The 16,520-nt window shown below is 48.8% G+C and overlaps 1 protein-coding gene across 2 annotated transcripts in view; it reads right to left on the reverse strand.

Annotated features, from left to right (window-relative positions):
• SETD3 (SET domain containing 3, actin N3(tau)-histidine methyltransferase) overlaps positions 1-16,520 on the reverse strand; it is an 800,835-nt gene that overhangs the window by 338,720 nt on the left and 445,595 nt on the right. For both annotated transcript variants that reach the window (XM_069637733.1, XM_069637734.1), the window contains exon 6: positions 2,853-3,109. In XM_069637733.1, coding sequence (XP_069493834.1) covers positions 2,853-3,109 — 257 coding nt within the window. The remainder of the gene's footprint in view (positions 1-2,852; positions 3,110-16,520) is intronic.

Here is a 16,520-nt window from a genome sequence, read left to right on the forward strand (position 1 = left end):
ACAGCGAAGGTATGATCCTTCTCTTCACTGAAGCGAGGAGTGGAATGGTCTGGCTGACCGGGGGTTTTTCTTTAATCACTCTTTCTACAAAGTCCAATTCTGGAGAGAGTTCCCCGGTGTCGAGTTCGAAATGCGCTGCTGCTCTGCGCAACAGTGCATTGAACGTGGGCTGATCGTCAATTGGAGACGTGTTCCTAACTGGAGAATTGTCCGGAGGAGTTAGGTTTAGGACATCAGTGTCGGAATACACTGATAGTGATTGCCAGGGGTGTGAAGGTCCCTCTTCTGGGTTAACCCCGAAGCCTTCTTCTTCTTCTATAATGTCTGTTCTGTCTTCCAGACATTCCTCCTGGTTCTGTTCTTCATTGTCCATGAAATCATCTTCTTCCTCGAAGTATTGTTCCTCCCCAGTGAGGTCATATACATCTTGGAAGTCTGAGGCTGTGTCCAGCCTCGGATTTTTGGCCCTGGGGTCCTCCTGAGGCCCTTCTCTGGTCCTCTTGTGAGTTTGAGAGGCCTGGGTGCTCATGAACCTTTCCATCCTCTCCATACAGAGGTGGAGTCTTTCCATTGTTTCATGGGGTACCCCAGAGCGGTCTGGCGGGGGAAACATAGGGTTATCTAACTCGAAATGGCTCGACCTCTCCCAAAGCGTCGAGGAAAGTGTCCCGTCGCCCTCCGAAAAACCTTCAGGTGTGTCGGGAGACTCCCTGACTGAAGGGGGTAGTCCCTGCTTCCCTTCGGGCTTTTTCAGCGTATCCTTTAACTTATGCGTAACGCTAGACGTAATCTTCGGCGTACGCTTTTGGGCGTCGGCTACAGCGATCCTTGCTAAGCTATCGGCGACTCGCTTGTCGGCGACTCGTTTGTCGGCGGAAGCTTGAGTTTTCGACGCTATGGGTATCGAACGCTCTACGGCGGTATGCGCTTTCTGTTGATGCGCACCGGCCGATGGTTTGGTGGCAGCGCCCTTGTTTGCCGAAAGCCCAGTCGCAGGTCGCGGCTGCGGTTGCGAGAGGGGCTTCGAACCCGAACGGTCCGAGGTGGCCGCCGGTGGAACCTGCGTCTCCTTGGGCGCCGAAGGTCTTTTCGACTTCGTCGAAGAAGAGCCGTGGGTTGTGTGTTTATGTGGATCTTTGTGTGCGTCTGTGTCGCCGGGGTGTTCATCCCCATAAGCAGGGCGTGAGCCGAGCCCGTCGGGGCCGGGGACAGACGACGAAGCGCGTAAGCGCTCCTTAGAGGGGGTTTCGACTTCCGTAGCGGAGGTCGTGTTATCGGGTTCCTCGTCACTGTCGGTGGTAGCAGCGGCGGGTGAACCTTCGGCCTTCGACATCGCGTAGGCCGCCCACCTTTTAACACTTCGGTCTTTTAGAGTTTTAGGCTTAAGAAGCCGACAAGCCGCGCACCCTTCCTCCCTGTGATCGAGGGGCAAGCAGCGGTTACACCGTGAGTGCTTGTCCTTCCAAGTGAATTTGCCTTTACAAAGTGGGCAAAACCTAAACGGTGTCCTCTCCATAGCCGAGGCAATAAATCGCGATAAACACCCCAAGGGAAAGGAAGGGGAAAGGGAAAGGCATTCTCAGAAAAGACCCAGAGATGTCCCACGACCCCACTCTCCCTACTGTATATGGCCTGCGAGGCCAGGCCACGTGCGCCGAAGGATTTCTTCCGCTCGACCCTCCGTCGAAGATTCTTTTCGGCGGAGAACAGCTTACAACTGCGTCGAGGGGGGGGATTATTAATATTAGAGAAAAAAACGAACAAAGGTCGAGGAGTTGCAATGTCTCTCGAGGAGCTCCGCGTGAAGGCGACCAGAAGCTGGGCGGAAAAAAACAATCTGAGGGACCTCGACGCGTGAGGGATTGTGGGTACAACGCACGTCACTATAGGGATAGTGTTTCAGACACGCCTTGTCGACGTCCCCTTTTCGACTACGAAAAACAAAATGCAATACTCCGCAGTGACCACTGGATGTCGGACCTATGCACAGCATGTGATTCTAAGCAGATTAACAAACATCAGAAATATATATACACATATACACACACACACATACACAAATAAATTAGGCAACTTGGTACACCATATTACTATGTTGATCGCTGTGGCAACAGGTAGAGGTATGCCCACCACCACAGTCCATTCATTTCTCCACACCAGCTCAAAATCACATTACAAGTGCACATTACAAAGTGCAGAGCAATGTGTGGAAAATCTTACCGTCTCACACAGAGGACTGGAGAAAAATGAACCCAGGGACAGCTAAGTGTGTCTGGGGTTTGGTTTTAGAAGAGGCCCAGGTGGTGAGTGCAGGGAGTGGAGGAAGATGCTGGAGGCAGGGAAAGAATTCAAGTAATTTGAAAGAGAGATGGGCGCACCACACACCATTTTTAAGCACTAGCTTTTAGACTGTGGCTACAAGGGGCTATTCAATTGACCAGAACAGATACATATATATATGCCATTCACCATACTATACTGTCACTACTGTGGGATGGTGTCACAGACTAGGGACAATGTGCCATGAGCTTTTTGAGTTTGGTGAATAGAGAAAGGGCAATGCAAAGAGAGATTGCATAATGTACAGTGCTCTGGAACCAGAAATGTTGGCTTATTAGGCACTAAATTGCACAAAATACGCTCATACCTCACAACTTGCATACAAAAAACGTGCAATACCAAACTTTAAACATTTAATAAATTAGGCAACTTGGTATACATATATCTATTTGCAGTTGTGTGTGTACATAGAAACGCTTACCACTGCAAAAATCAAAGCCATATGCTTTGTCTACATTTGCTTTCAATGAGTACCAAGCGAAACAGCAATGTAAAAAGGTATTTGAGCCTACCTGAATGACTTTGTAAAAGTAAGCATACTGACGAGCTGTGTTTTTATACTGGCTGTAAACATCTTGTATTGCTTGTGTTGACTGAAGGTATTGTACTTCATCTTCTTCAAAGTAGAGTGGGGTATCATATTCACTAGGCAAAGTCATGATATATGGGAGCCAAAAAGAGTTTGGATCTGCTCGCTCACAAAGGAGATGGAACGCCAGTGTTATATTTCCCATGGCTTGTAGGATGCGGTCTTGGGAATACAATGGTCCTAAAATATGCCACAAAGGAATACAATTAGCTAATGTTACCCCTTAGAACTGTTCTTCCTGATTACAAAAGACACAAACATTGCTATAAGTAAAAAACAGTTTAACTTCGACTTGGAAAGGGAACAAGGCAACAAAACATGCAGCAGTGAACATGTTACGGTGAATTATCTTTTCAGCCAAATATGTGGTTAGGTGAAGAATTATTTTGACAAAGCCATATGAAGTACGCAAATGTCTTTATACGCATGCACCTAAATTGTGGAACATCTACTCTACAAATATCCTCCACCAAGTGAGATCTTTAAGAGAGTCAATAACATATGACTTGCACAAGTTTCTTCAATAATATGCATCAAGTGAGTGACTCTGTACAAGACCACTTTACATTACTCATTCTTTACAACCTTTTTGTCTCCATTTCAACCTTTATAAAAATGCAGATTTGCAACTATATAGGAAATAATTAGTTTCAGCATCTGAAAATAAATTGCTCCAGGGCACTTTACGATGTAAAGAAAATGATAGAAAACGATTACGTTTGATGAATCCTGCAGAGTCTTCACCTAAACCCAGTCTAAAGTCTCTTCCCATGTGTCCAGGGGAAGTCAGCCGCTACCTGATCCAAACTCCGGGGGTGGTATCGGGGAAAAGGATCACATGGGAGGAGATGGCTATGAAGGGGAGGTGGTGATTGCACGGATCTATGTTAAAAAACCGTATTGGAAAAGTTTGAGTAACAAAATAGCAGAGATCGCATTTTGTAACTCAAGCTTTTCAAATGTGCCTTTCCATTTGATGTAGGCGGGGGACACCCCTGCAGCCATAATGCAGAACTAGGGTAGCGAGGGATTCAGCATTATGGGCTATGTTTTTTTTTGCCGAGCCAAATGCACACTAAAAGCGCATTCAGCTTTTTATTTACAAGCTTTTGGTGCGATACCGATTCCACCAGGAGAGACATGGTATTCATCTCCTTCTGAGGATGAAAGTGAAATCATTTCCAGATATTTAATGGCATGCTATCAATGTACCAATCCCTCTAATATAAATGTCCAAAGAACCTGTTATAAAAAGTCATTCAAAAAGTTGTCGCCTCAAAGACTCAGGAATTAAAGATGAAAACCTTCAATTGCCATAAGCCTGCCTTAATGAGAAAACATCACTCCAATGTGGAAATGCAAACTCATTCCACAACCTCCCCTTACGCTAATAACTCCCAGTAGAATTATGGGAAATTAAGTCCATGGAAGAATATCTAACTTAATGTTACACATTCTTCGATGGACTTCAGTTCCCATAATGCTAAAAGTACTGGGACGAAGAAGGAGTTCAGAGGCAATGGGGACTCAGAATAGGGAATATTCAACGGTGCGGTCGAGTTGTTGCCAATTAAAGCACCTGAGCGAGATATTTAAAACCCAATATGAGGCCCAGCTGGGGAATGAAGGAGATGAAGGGAATGAAGGTGAAGTCAAGGAAGCAAGCCAAGGAGCTTTGAATGCCCATGAGGAAGCTGAAACGATGAACAGCCATGGAAAGAAGCCCGCGATCAGCAGTCACCACGAAGGGTGAAATCAAGCAGAATCAGCGTATTAAGAAGAAGCTCAGCTGAGAAGGAGACCTGCTTCCAGAGCAGCGTGTGGCAGACAGGTGAAGCTGCAGTAGATATAAAGAGCTATAATCGATCCCAAACACCGACGTGCAACTTACCCAAAGCTCGCAGAAGCGGGAGAGAAAGCCGATGAAATGCCGAAGAACCGCTGCGAAGCCGGATAGCAAGAGGGAGCCGCCACAGAGAACCAGTGAGTTGGCAGAGTGTAAAGGCTGACACTGGGGCGCTCCTTACACAAAAGCTGTCAAAATTCAATAATTTTGAATACCGAACAATTAATAAATCAAAGCAGAACTTTTTGTCTGAGTCCTGAATAGTTAAAGAAATCAAAGTTAAGTCGCAGAATAAAGTTACCTTATAACAAACTACAAGAGGGGAAAGTTAATAACCAGTACTACCCACAGCCAAGAGCTGTTATAAGACTTTGCATGAACTACCCTTGGGGGAAGCCTCTAACCAATACTACAAGAGGCTACAAGAAACCCTTTTCAAGACAACTACTGAGAAAAGCTCATAACCATCATTACCATTCGCCTAGAAGGTGTGAGAAAATCTTAAAGTAACCAAGACAAAAATCCCCTTTTGAGAGATACACCTTTGGGAAAGCATATACATCACATTGCCAACAGCCAAGTGAGTGTGAAACCATACTAAGGCAACAAGGGCGCAACTCTTCCTTTTTGGGATTTCAATTGGAGGAAGCTTGTACCCCAAACTGCTACCAGTCAAAAGGCTGTCTAGAGGTCATTGAGAGGGTCTTTGAGAATAATTCTTATACATTTCGTTCTCAGTTTAGTAAAAACTGAAACACAAAATGTCAAGAGTCCAGAGACTATAAGAAAAGGCAGTTATTGGTTACACCTTCTAAGAGATATTGGTGTGGAGAAATGTGGAATCAATACTGCTATCAAGTTTGAAGTTACTTGTAGGAGTTTTCTTCCCGTCGGGCGAGTATACCAGCAAAGGGCTTAGAGGGGTTCGTCCTGGCAGGCGAGTGGACCAGGAAAGAAGTGTGATGAATCAGAGATGATTCCGGAAGAAAATCTGGCTTGGGACCCTTCTCATTTGGCCAGGGAAAGGCAGACGCTTTCTGATCCTGACCCTGGGGGTGGTGTTCTGCAGGAGGATCACATGAGGGGGAGGCATATCTGGAGGAATGGGAAACCCCCTTTTGTAACTTTTCCTGAGAGCCACCATTCTAATGGCTTATTGTAAAATAGAACATGTGAGAAAAACTGATTTTTACTTTGGGGGCTCCAGTCGCACAATTCCCCAAGTACTGAGGGCTGCAGAGACATGAGACTGCAAGTTGCAGCCTATTAGTTGTAATGGCCCACACCTCAAAGATTGGGAGGCATAAAAGGTCCCCTCGGGGCCAGGCCGTAGAGAGTAACAGCAAGAGCTGGAGGAGTCGTGTTTTCTCCACGTTGCAGCAGAAGCAGAATCTGGAGGAGAGCAGAAACGCCGGTGACCAGTGTCGTATATCAAGCAGTTAGCAGTCCTCAGAGGGTCTCTACCTCTGAAGACTTTGATTGTAGAGGTCATGCAGTAGGAAGCATTGCATGTAGAAGCTTTCCCCCTGGAGACCATAAGTGCAGAGGTTGTGCGTCGGAAAGCTTAAACCTTTAAAGCTTTCCTGAAAGTAAGAAGGGCTCTGGTGGCAGGTGAACACAGGAGAGCAGGGTACCGAAGAAAGAAGGTTGACAGGCTGTGCCAAGCAGCAGCAAAGGAAGACCTGGAGGCAGCGGAGCAAGCGGACGTGCACGGCAGACCCAGTGAGTTCCCTATTGAATTGTGACCCCCCCCGGAGCGCTCTGTGAACACCCACTCGCCAAGCCAGGGTGCCCGGAGTATGAATCTAATATAAAGATAGTAAAGGGGTAAAACAAACCTTATTTCAAAAATCGCGCACTGGAACATTCAATAGACACATCATGTCCAGCACCCGGTCGTGAAAGGCTCTAATAGCGCAGGGCTGGTCTTCGCTGTCCTGATCGCCCTGCGCATCATCCGACAGGTCAGGGTCCTGCTGAACCACGTCGGGCACCGCCTTGTCCACGGGGGACAACTGAGGCAAGGGAGGAAGGGTAGGGGGAGGTACCATAGGCAAAGGCGGCGCCGGCGGAACCACCAGAGGCGCGGGTGGAGCCGGAGGCGCAGGCGGGCATATCTCTCAAAAAAGACCCTTGAAATACTCTCTCATGGGGTCGGTGCGCATGAGTACCTGAAACTTGCCAGAAAAAAGCATCCTCCGGAGAAAGCTTTGGAGCTGCCGGAGAAGGCCTCGCATGAGGGGGATAATTCCAGAGACGCAGAGGGGAGAGTTGCCAAGCAGGCCCATCCCCAGAGGTGTCCACATTAATCAAGGGTGCTGAACCCACAGGCAGCGAGATGTTGTGCGGAAGGGGCATCCGAGCATTCCAGTCGTAAACTGGACCAAACTGATGCGCACAAGGAACCTTATGTTCACCCACAGAACCAATCCCTACACCGGAGGTCGATGGCGTAGTTGTAGGGGAAGTGCCCAAAATGGCCGCCGTGGTCTTGGCGGGAACGGCTGCCATTTTGCTGTCACCTGAGGGGAACTGCGGCACGTGTGGAAGTGAGGCAGGGGTCCCCACCGGTGGATCAGGGGTCTTCATTTTAGCCTTTACACAAGGACCCTCGGCCGAGCCGGTACTATGCAGCCTGGAATGTTTCTGCGACATACCAATAGCCAAAGTAGCATTCACAGGAATGACCCCGGCACTGCCGGTAAAGGAGGAACTTCGGTTCGAAACCTCACTCCTTGCCCCCTCAACGGTTCTGGCGTCGCCACAAGAACGGGAACAGGAGAAAGACCTTTCACCGAACTGTTGGCTGCCTTAGCCTCTGTACGAGGGACCTCGCACCCGAGTCCGGTAGAAGCCTTTTCACAGCGGGCCTCGAACATACGTTCGATATCACCAAGATCAGCTGAGGCCTCGAGGCGCACCCCGGTACTTTTGAGGGAAGCCGATAAGGAAGCCTCAGAGCAAGCTCCGGTACCACACGAGTCAGTAGAACTAGGTCTACAAGCAGCCCCCACAGGAGGAGACTCGGAGTGTACTCCGGTGTCCACAGGCCCTTTACGGAGACCCTTAGAGAAAACTCTGGTACACTTTTTAGGCCCAGAAGGCACCTCCGGGCAAGCCCCGGTGACAGAGCGGTCGATGTTCCTCCCGGAACGGGAAGACTCTGGTAAGGCGTCTCCCGGCCGGGGTGCTCTAAAAAGTAAAGTACTTACCGGGCGTTTCTTATTTTCATCGATGAAGGATTGAAAATGCGTAGGAGGAGTGCGCTGGAACACCTCCTCCCACCACTCTAACCGACGTTGAAGTGCCCGGACCGAAAGGGAATCACAATAGAAACAGGAGTCCCAACGGTGATCGGGACCCAACACTCTAAAAAAAGAGGATGGGGATCCGCCCTTTCGAAGCGCCACTGACACGAGGAACAATTCAGAAAGTCTAGCTTAAACGACAGACAGACTACTACGAGATCGCTACTGAGAGCCATAGAGGAGGAAAAAAGGAAGAAATTCTTCCGCAGATGCAAGTGCGTCCAGTCCCGAACAAGCAGAGAAAAGGACTGATGGGCGATGCGGAGCTAAAATAGGTAGGGTTACGGCCACGTGCTGTACCTCGCGTAGAAAGAGAGGAAGGACTAAACATGTTTTGATGCTTTTACAAAGTGCTGCGGTCCCATCCCACAGGACGGAGGAATGTCCGATAAGAATGGAGGAAAGGGGACGGGACGTAGGAGTATATACATTACTTTTCTTTTATTGTTTCCTCACTTTCCCGTTTTCCTTTCCTCGTTCGATGAATTTTGGAACCAATCATGGTCACATTGTCATATGGATACTTAATTTGGGATTTATTTGGTTCTTTTTTGGTTTAATTGATACCAATATGACCAATCGTTTAGATTTGTGTAATATTTTGATTATAGATTTAATAATTTGCCTTGAAAAGACTGATGTGGTCAAAACACGTTTCAGCACAGTTTTTGATTATCATTGACAATGCAATGACAACTTAATTCACCTATGTTGATCAGCTCTGTCGTATCACTTATTTTGCAAACATCAGAGTATGTACATGGAACAATCTTGTTATTTGCTTTCAGGGCTAGCCTGATAGCTCACAACTCCAGCCTGTTGATGTGCCACCTGGCTTCCGTCTTTGATCAGAGGCCCTTACCAGCAAATCCTTACAGTGAGTGCCCCAACCCTTCAGAGACTCATACATGACCACTCGGGTCTGAGGCCATGGAGGCCAGAAGGGTTCCCCCGCCAAAAGACTTTTGCGGACCGCCCACAAGTACAGGTTGCTGACCACTGATGCGGACACCCTGAGGAGATCCAAAAGAGAGACGAGGTACTGATACTACGGATCCCTCAGTTGCCATTGCAGGATCTCACTAGATAAATGCAGGAGGCCATGAGGTCTAGAAGGTGGAGAGAGGAAGCTGCTGGTAGAGCGGCATGGTTCCGGAACAAGTTGACCATTTGTGTCAAGCTGACTGCTCTCTCCTCTGGAGGGAAGGTGTAACGTTCACCTAGTATCCACGGGGACGTCACTCAGCCTGTTCTGACCTCTTACGACCTCGAACCCTTCCCTAGAGGCATTTCGACTGAAGACTGGGCCTGAAACACAGGATTGGTAGAGTTTAACTCGCTATTGTCTCTGTGTGCCCCTTCTTCCCCGGGGTCCAACCCTTCCCTTTGATCTACAGCTCACCTTGTTTTCTTGGATAGTGTGCTCTCGGTCCTGCTTTAAGTGCAGGGGCGTGTTGATTGATGCGGGCTCGTTGCTGCCTAGTTACTTCACTGGCAAGAGTCCCACAGGTAAGTATAATGAGTATTTTGAACAATTCTCCAACTTTGTTCCTTTCCTTCCTTAGATGATGGCCAGCGTCTGGGGATGGCGGAATGTTGCTGAGATGAGTAGCGCTGAAGGCGAGTGAGAGCGCGATGCACCCCTTTCGTATTTGCATTGAACTGAGTTATTTTTCTGTGTCTTTTAGGTGCCGCGACGTTTTCAGCGTGGATGCTGGTTATGAAGAACAAATGCGGTGGGTAAGCGCGGTATGCAGCACCTCTAGATGTTTCCACTCTAACCTGGAGTGTCTTTTCCCTCTTGCAGATGGATGAGAAGTTCCGGAGATAGAGTTGCCCCAGAGCAGCTGGGATTCAGGTAAGCGTTTGAAGCTCGTACAGTATTTAAAAATAAGTGAAGATTTGCAGAACGCTTACTAATCCCTTTTTTCTGTTCTTTTCCCTTTTCCTTAGGAAGCGGCGTGCCGGGATGGGAATGACACCACCGAAGATGCCCGCAGAACAGAAGGAGCGATGAATGATGGGCAGAAGCACCGCAAGGTAAGGCTGTTCCTAGCGGTGTTCTTGTTCTTGCAGGAGCTGAGCGCAGAAGAAAGATGCAGGCCTACAGGAAACCGATCCGAACACGGTGAGTGTCACGCTGCAGGTGCAGAAAACGCAAAGCATGTTTCTCAGCCTGGGTGTGGCTTAAATAGTCTCTGGGTATCCCAGGTGTCTCTGGGCTGAACCACATCCAAAAGACTAGACCGCACATGCAGTTCTGGGAACCGAAATATGTGGGGACATCCATCTTGTCCCCATCAATGCACTACAAGTCCAATCCCCAATGTTATCCTACGGGAGTGAGTGAGTCTGGTGCCACAAGCGCTAAGTCTGACTCCAAGTGGGTCTTTGGAGGGATGGAGAGGCCCTCGATGGCCATGTAGGTGATCGTGGCCTGGCTCCAGCTTGCCATCTTGGAGGGCTGGGGACATGAGGGGCAGGAATCATGACAGGCGGCCTTCCCCACCTGTGTGTCCAGAACTGCTCTGATCTGATATGATATGATATATGTTATTTATAACGCGCTTAATACCAAGTGGTTTCTAATCGCGGACCCAGGAATCGAACCCGTGTTGGTCTGTGTCGTCTTGCTTCCAAGGCGAGCACATTTTCGTACCAAGACGAACTGTAGCCACTGGACTGGTGTCATGTGGGACTTCTTTAAGTTTAGGGAGAATAATGACTTCCCTCGGATCAGCCAGTTGTCCAGATATGGAGATACGTGGACCCCGGATCTCCTGAGGCTAACCGCAACTACCGGTTTAGCCTGGTGAAGACCCCTGGGGCAGAAGTTAGACCAAAGGGAAGTCCCCTTGAACTGAAAGTGCATATCTCCTATAGGTAACCGTAAGAACTTCCTGTGCTTTCAATGGATTGACACATGGAAATAAGCGTCCAGTAGGTCTATTGACACCAGACAGTCCTGTAGTCCGAGAGCGTGGAGAATCTCTCTCAACGTCACCATCCTGAATGTGTCTTTCCTCTAGAACTTGTTCGAGGCCCTAAGGTGCAGAAAGGAACAGTGTCCTCCTCCCTTCTGGGTACCAGGAAATACCGGGAATACCAACCGGATCCTCTCTGCTCGGGAAGTACATCTTCCATGGCACCCTTCATCAACAGGGCTCTGAGTTTTTTCTGGAGCTCCTTTCCTGGTTGGATTGGAGGTAGGACCGGTCTGTCCGGTGGTTTTCTTACAAACAGCACACAATAACTGCAAGTAATAAGCTGTAGAGCCCAGGCATTGGAAGTAATTCCCTGCCACTGGAGCAAATGCTCCATTCGCCGTCCTCCAACCGGTCGACTGTGGAAGGGGAAAATCAAAGTGGCCTCGGAGGCTGGGTCGCTCCCGCCGCTGGTGCTGCCTGCTGACCTCTAGAAACCCCTGTGCCCCTTACGGACCGCGAGAAACGCTCCTGCCCTTTCCTGGCCGGTGGGAGCTGCGCTCTCCTGCCGTAAGGAGCTTATCTCTCCTGAAGTCCTGTGCCCTAGTGGAAAAGCTAAATGCAGGTTTGGCCAGCTGCGCAGCTAGGCCTAAGGAATTAGCAGCGATTTTGGATTCCTTACATTTCTCGAAGGAAATGTCAGCTTTCTGGCTGAAAAGATCATCGCCCTCGAAGGGCATGTCCAGAAGCTTGCCTTCTTAGTGTTATGGCTGACACCAAAGATCGGCCCACACAGTCGGCAATGTCCAGGCACGTTCGCAGCGACTGTCTGGCCACCACTTTCCCATCCTCCACTAGTTGTAGTAAGCCTTCGCGCAGATCTCTTTCTGGGACATACTGAGCAGCATTTTCACCTGCTGTCCATAAACCCAAGGAGTACTTGGCAAGATTGCTAGCCACATTTGTAGCTTTTAATGCCATGCTACCTGAAGTGAATGCATGTTAAGCTAAGTCACTACTTTTTTTGCTTCCCTGTCAGGAGGCAGTGTTGAGGTAGAAGATGCAGGTCTAGAAGAGACTGTAGCAGCCTACATAGCAAGCCCCTGCGGGCAAGGATGATAGGAGAGGTATGAATGGTCTCCTCTAGCCGGCCTGCATTTCCCGGTAATGGTGGAGCTGATGGGAGGAATGGAACACAAGTTTAGCCATATAATTGCCAAAGGATCTGCAATGGCAGGGTTTAAAGGCATATTACGTTCTGTGGGAAGGCCTTCATCTAGAATGTCAGTAAGGTCATAACCTTGTACAGGCGCCACTGATGAGTGCAATCCAGGGTGTCAATAACCTGTTCTACCAAAGCCCTGAATTTAGAAGTATCATAAAGCTAGGGCTGGTACTGTGGAAATTCGAGGTCTGGAGAGGTGGCCAGACTGCTGGAGGCCTTGAACCAGTTGCAAAAGTTGAGTCTGGTCATCAAAATAATCGACCCCTCCTGAACCCAAGTAAATTGGGTCGGCATCCCCCTGGTCATCACCATCATGACCGCCGAAGAAACCTACCATAGTATCGAAAAATTCAGACCAGAGTTGTGGGGTCAATGTTTTCTCGACAACCGTTGACTTCGATATGGTGGATGTCAGTGTCGATCGGGATTCAGACGCCATAGTGTCAACATCCTTGGATGCACAGGGTTGATCCGGCTTCCATTGGATCTCTTTCGGTGTAGAAAGATTTATCGCGCCGACATTGTGTGTACCGGGGCACTAGAGTGGTCGTGTATACCGAGCGCTGCTCTTGGCTCCGAAGCCTGCTGCGTGGGGGCGTTAGCAGCGCCGACTGCAGCATGCTTTCTCAGTATGTGAAGCATCGAGGATTTGAAATCCTCACACTCCTGGTGGGTGGTAGGCCCAACCAACGGCTTACCTTTATCCGTCAACGACTCGCAGTACTGGTGGTGGCAGTGACGCCTTTTCTTCTTTCGGGACAAGGACAAGTAAGAGTGGCTCCTCGAGTGGGACCGTTTCTTCTTCCACCTATGGTCTTTCTCGGGGGCCTGCCCTCAGTTTCGGGTCTCTGAAGATCAAACCGTCGACCGCGCCAGTGATTTTGAAGGCCGACCCACAGCAAGTTTTTCAGATAGGGATTTGGTTTGTATTTTGGTGCACAACGGACACCCGTCAGTCCCGTGATGCGTGCCCAGGCACCAGAGACAACTTGGGTGAGTCAGTGATGGATATCTTGGTGCCACAAACAGAACACTGTTTGAAACCCGATACCAGTGCTACAGACATCTCGCGTTGAGGTATTGAATAAAAAGAACACGTTTTCTGACGGAAACGTTGAGTGAGTCGAAGCTCTGTGTTCCCAGGCAGCGTGTTAGCGCACGGAAAAATGGAACTGAAGTTGGGGTGTAGTGATGTGGTATTTATATGACGCCTAATGTCATGCCCGGAGCAGATGACCAGATGCCGAGAAAGACAGATCAACGGTCGACAGTTGGGTCAAGGTCCACTACGCCCCTGTCGAAAATGTTACGAAACAGGAGAGAAAGGCAATCCATTGTAGTTACAAATAAAGAAAAGGTTTTCCTCAGGTATATAACAAACTCTCAAGTTCCCAAAAAAAGTCCATTCTATCAAGGATCAGAGAGTCAGGGATATTTCCTTCACCCTCCTCCATCAACTTTGTGGGTCTCTCCCAACTCGATTCCTGTTTTGCTTCAATGTGGGTTCTCTCAGGATGGTTACTTGCTTGCTTTCTAGGGCCCTCTTGGCTCCTTTGGTTAACTTGTTTTCACTTTGTCACTTGATTCGTAAGAGAATTTTTATCCCCTTGGTTTTTGCGTTTCAGCTACAAGCTGTTTAACTGATTTCAAAGCTCAGATTTTGAGGACTCGCGTAACAACTTTTATTGTTTATGTCGGTCTCCCTCCCAGGACCTGATTGTGCCTTGTAGGGATCTATTCTCTTCATTTCTTCCTACGTTCTCCAGTCTGGTTTCTGTGTGCATGTCAACAGTGAGCAACCTGCGTACCTTCTCGTTGGCAGGTGCTGCTCCAGCCACATGGCTTCGACCCAGTGGCACTGGCGTTCTGCCCATCTCCTGGGTCTCCTCTCCTGAACACAAGCGGTAATGTTTTTTTTGCTCGTCGCTATGTTGCTCTCTCTGGCATCGCATAGTGTGAGTGGGGGACTCATTCCTCTCTTGCTCACCAGGTTCGGTGTTGTTTCCTGGGATTCAGGCCCACCACGTCCTCCGCATAGTCATTCCTTCTGTTGGGGATGGCTCCACTCGGCCGTGTCGACTCTGCACAGCCCTGTGCCATGTTGGCCAAGTTTCTCATTCTCTCGGGTTTCTACCCTGGTTTCTCTCTAGGTCTTTCGCCGGGCCTCCTTCTGGGTCTTTCTCAGCGCCACAGCTGGTTCTGCTCATCAGTGCGGCTCGGCCTCCCAATAGCGTCGGAGGCTCGCCTCTGTGTATCTGCTTCTCCTCCTCCATTCAAGGGGGACGTCAAAAGGGTGTGTTTAACTGTCAAGCCCATTGAGAGGTCAGCATTTATTTTTGTATTTTATTGTTCATTTATAATGCTCTTAATACTAGCGAGTGGTTTCTAAGCGTGGGCTATCCTTCCTCCCCCAATGCACTTCCTTGTGCCAACAGTTCAAATGTATTTTGTATACTGTTTGGTGTTCTACAGCTGACAGTCAGATCCATTTCTGGTATTCCCATATATGCAAACAATGTCACAGTTGTAGGGAGTTCCTTACCAGAATTGGAGTCTCTGCCCCTGGTGGGGAGTCACTCCCAGTGTGGTCCTGCTTTCTCAAACCCCTATGGAGGGTTTTGCTTTGCAGGCTCACCTCTCTAGGGCCAAGGGGAGTTTGCTCCCTCCAGAGAAGACGTGACAAAACCTCCAGATTCATCACAGTATCTATGTTAGTTAATACTTTAGTACTAGTCCATGATGCCCTTTGGCTCCATTCTTATGAAATGTCATCCGAGCAAGTAAGAGACCCACATAACAGAGACCAATGATGAAAGCATAGCACATTTCTTATTTACCATTGACCTTGCAGAAGTTATCCTGCCACCAGCATAATATACAAATGACATGGGATTGGCCTAAATCCTTCAAAGTGAACAGACCATAAACCTGCAAACCAGAAATTGGCTGGCCAATGAGGGGCAATCAAACTTGCAAAAAGGGTCAGACTCCTCCTGAACTGCCAATGGACCTTTAGAATAAGAGCTTTGCAACGATTCACAAGGTGTCGTCACTTCTCCCCAAGTGGGAGCTCTTTCACATGAAACTAGGGAGGTGTGGCCGCTACCCAATAGTCCCCCTACGGGTGGTTTAATATGCGAGGACCTCATGTGGAGGGACTGCCCCTCTGGGGACAAGGACAATCAATTAGGGTACAGCCCAAAGAAGAGCATCGCAGGCCAACCTTCCCTATCCTCCCCCTTCATTCCAAGCCATTTCCTTGAAAACAGACCCATGTATTATGCTCGGCTTGTGATACCGAAAGTTATAAAACGAAGACGAGCACAGAAAACAGAATGATAACTCACTGTGCTAGTACTTGTACGAGGTGGCCTAGAAGAGGCCTGAAGATCAAAGCATCAAAGGGAGTGGACAATCCACTATGGCGGGACTGGCAACATTGTGTAAGAATAGATGATGGACAAAGGAACTTGAGAAGTCCGGCCAAGAGAGGCAACAGCTGCGGAAACTCTCCAGAGCGGGAGTTTCAAATCCTGTCAGCAGACCAGAGAAAGGAGAAGAACACAGGTAAGCCGCAGTGGGAGTCCTTCTCGCGTCTGGCAGAAGTTGACCCAAGACCCAGCACAGGTGAGAGAAGCGGTGGTGTGACCATTTGGCTCAACAACGACGCCAAGAACATAAGAAGCTGGGAGCTGCAGAGGAATGTCAAGGGCACAGCAAAATCGTGCGAAGCAGACAAGGCGCCAACCCCAGTGCCAGGAAGAACCAGAGACATGCCCAGAGAAGGTAACAGAGGCATGGGCGGACCAGTAGGGACACAGGGGTAGTCAGAGGGTCTTTGCTTAGCTGCTGGTCAACTTGTGATAGACCAACTGTGTCAACAGGTTGGCTGACTGTCATGATCATGACGTCAGGGGCACAGGCATGCAGGGGTTGCATGCACAGGAGACCTGGGTGGACACTGTTCTGGCGCCTGTGGCGCCAGGATCATGAATAAAAGTAAACAAGAACAACCATTTAACACCAAAAAGCTTTTATTGTGGACATAGCACTTCAGATGCATTAACCTTGAACATTCGATCCATTAAGCAGGATGGATTAACCTTGAACATTCCATCCATTAAGCAGCCCTAAGTGTATTCTTGGGTGTGGCTGCTAATGGATTGCCTTCGCACATGCTCACTCTCTATGAGTGGCAGGGTGTGGCTGGTAAGCCGGCTCAAATGGGCGTGCCCACGATCTCAGCCATATAAGCTGCCCCCATCCTCAAGACAGATGCTTTCCGTTA

Source organism: Ambystoma mexicanum, chromosome 14, assembly GCF_040938575.1.
Source record: "Ambystoma mexicanum isolate Mex_15411 chromosome 14, UKY_AmexF1_1, whole genome shotgun sequence".
NCBI classification, from domain to species: domain Eukaryota; kingdom Metazoa; phylum Chordata; class Amphibia; order Caudata; family Ambystomatidae; genus Ambystoma; species Ambystoma mexicanum.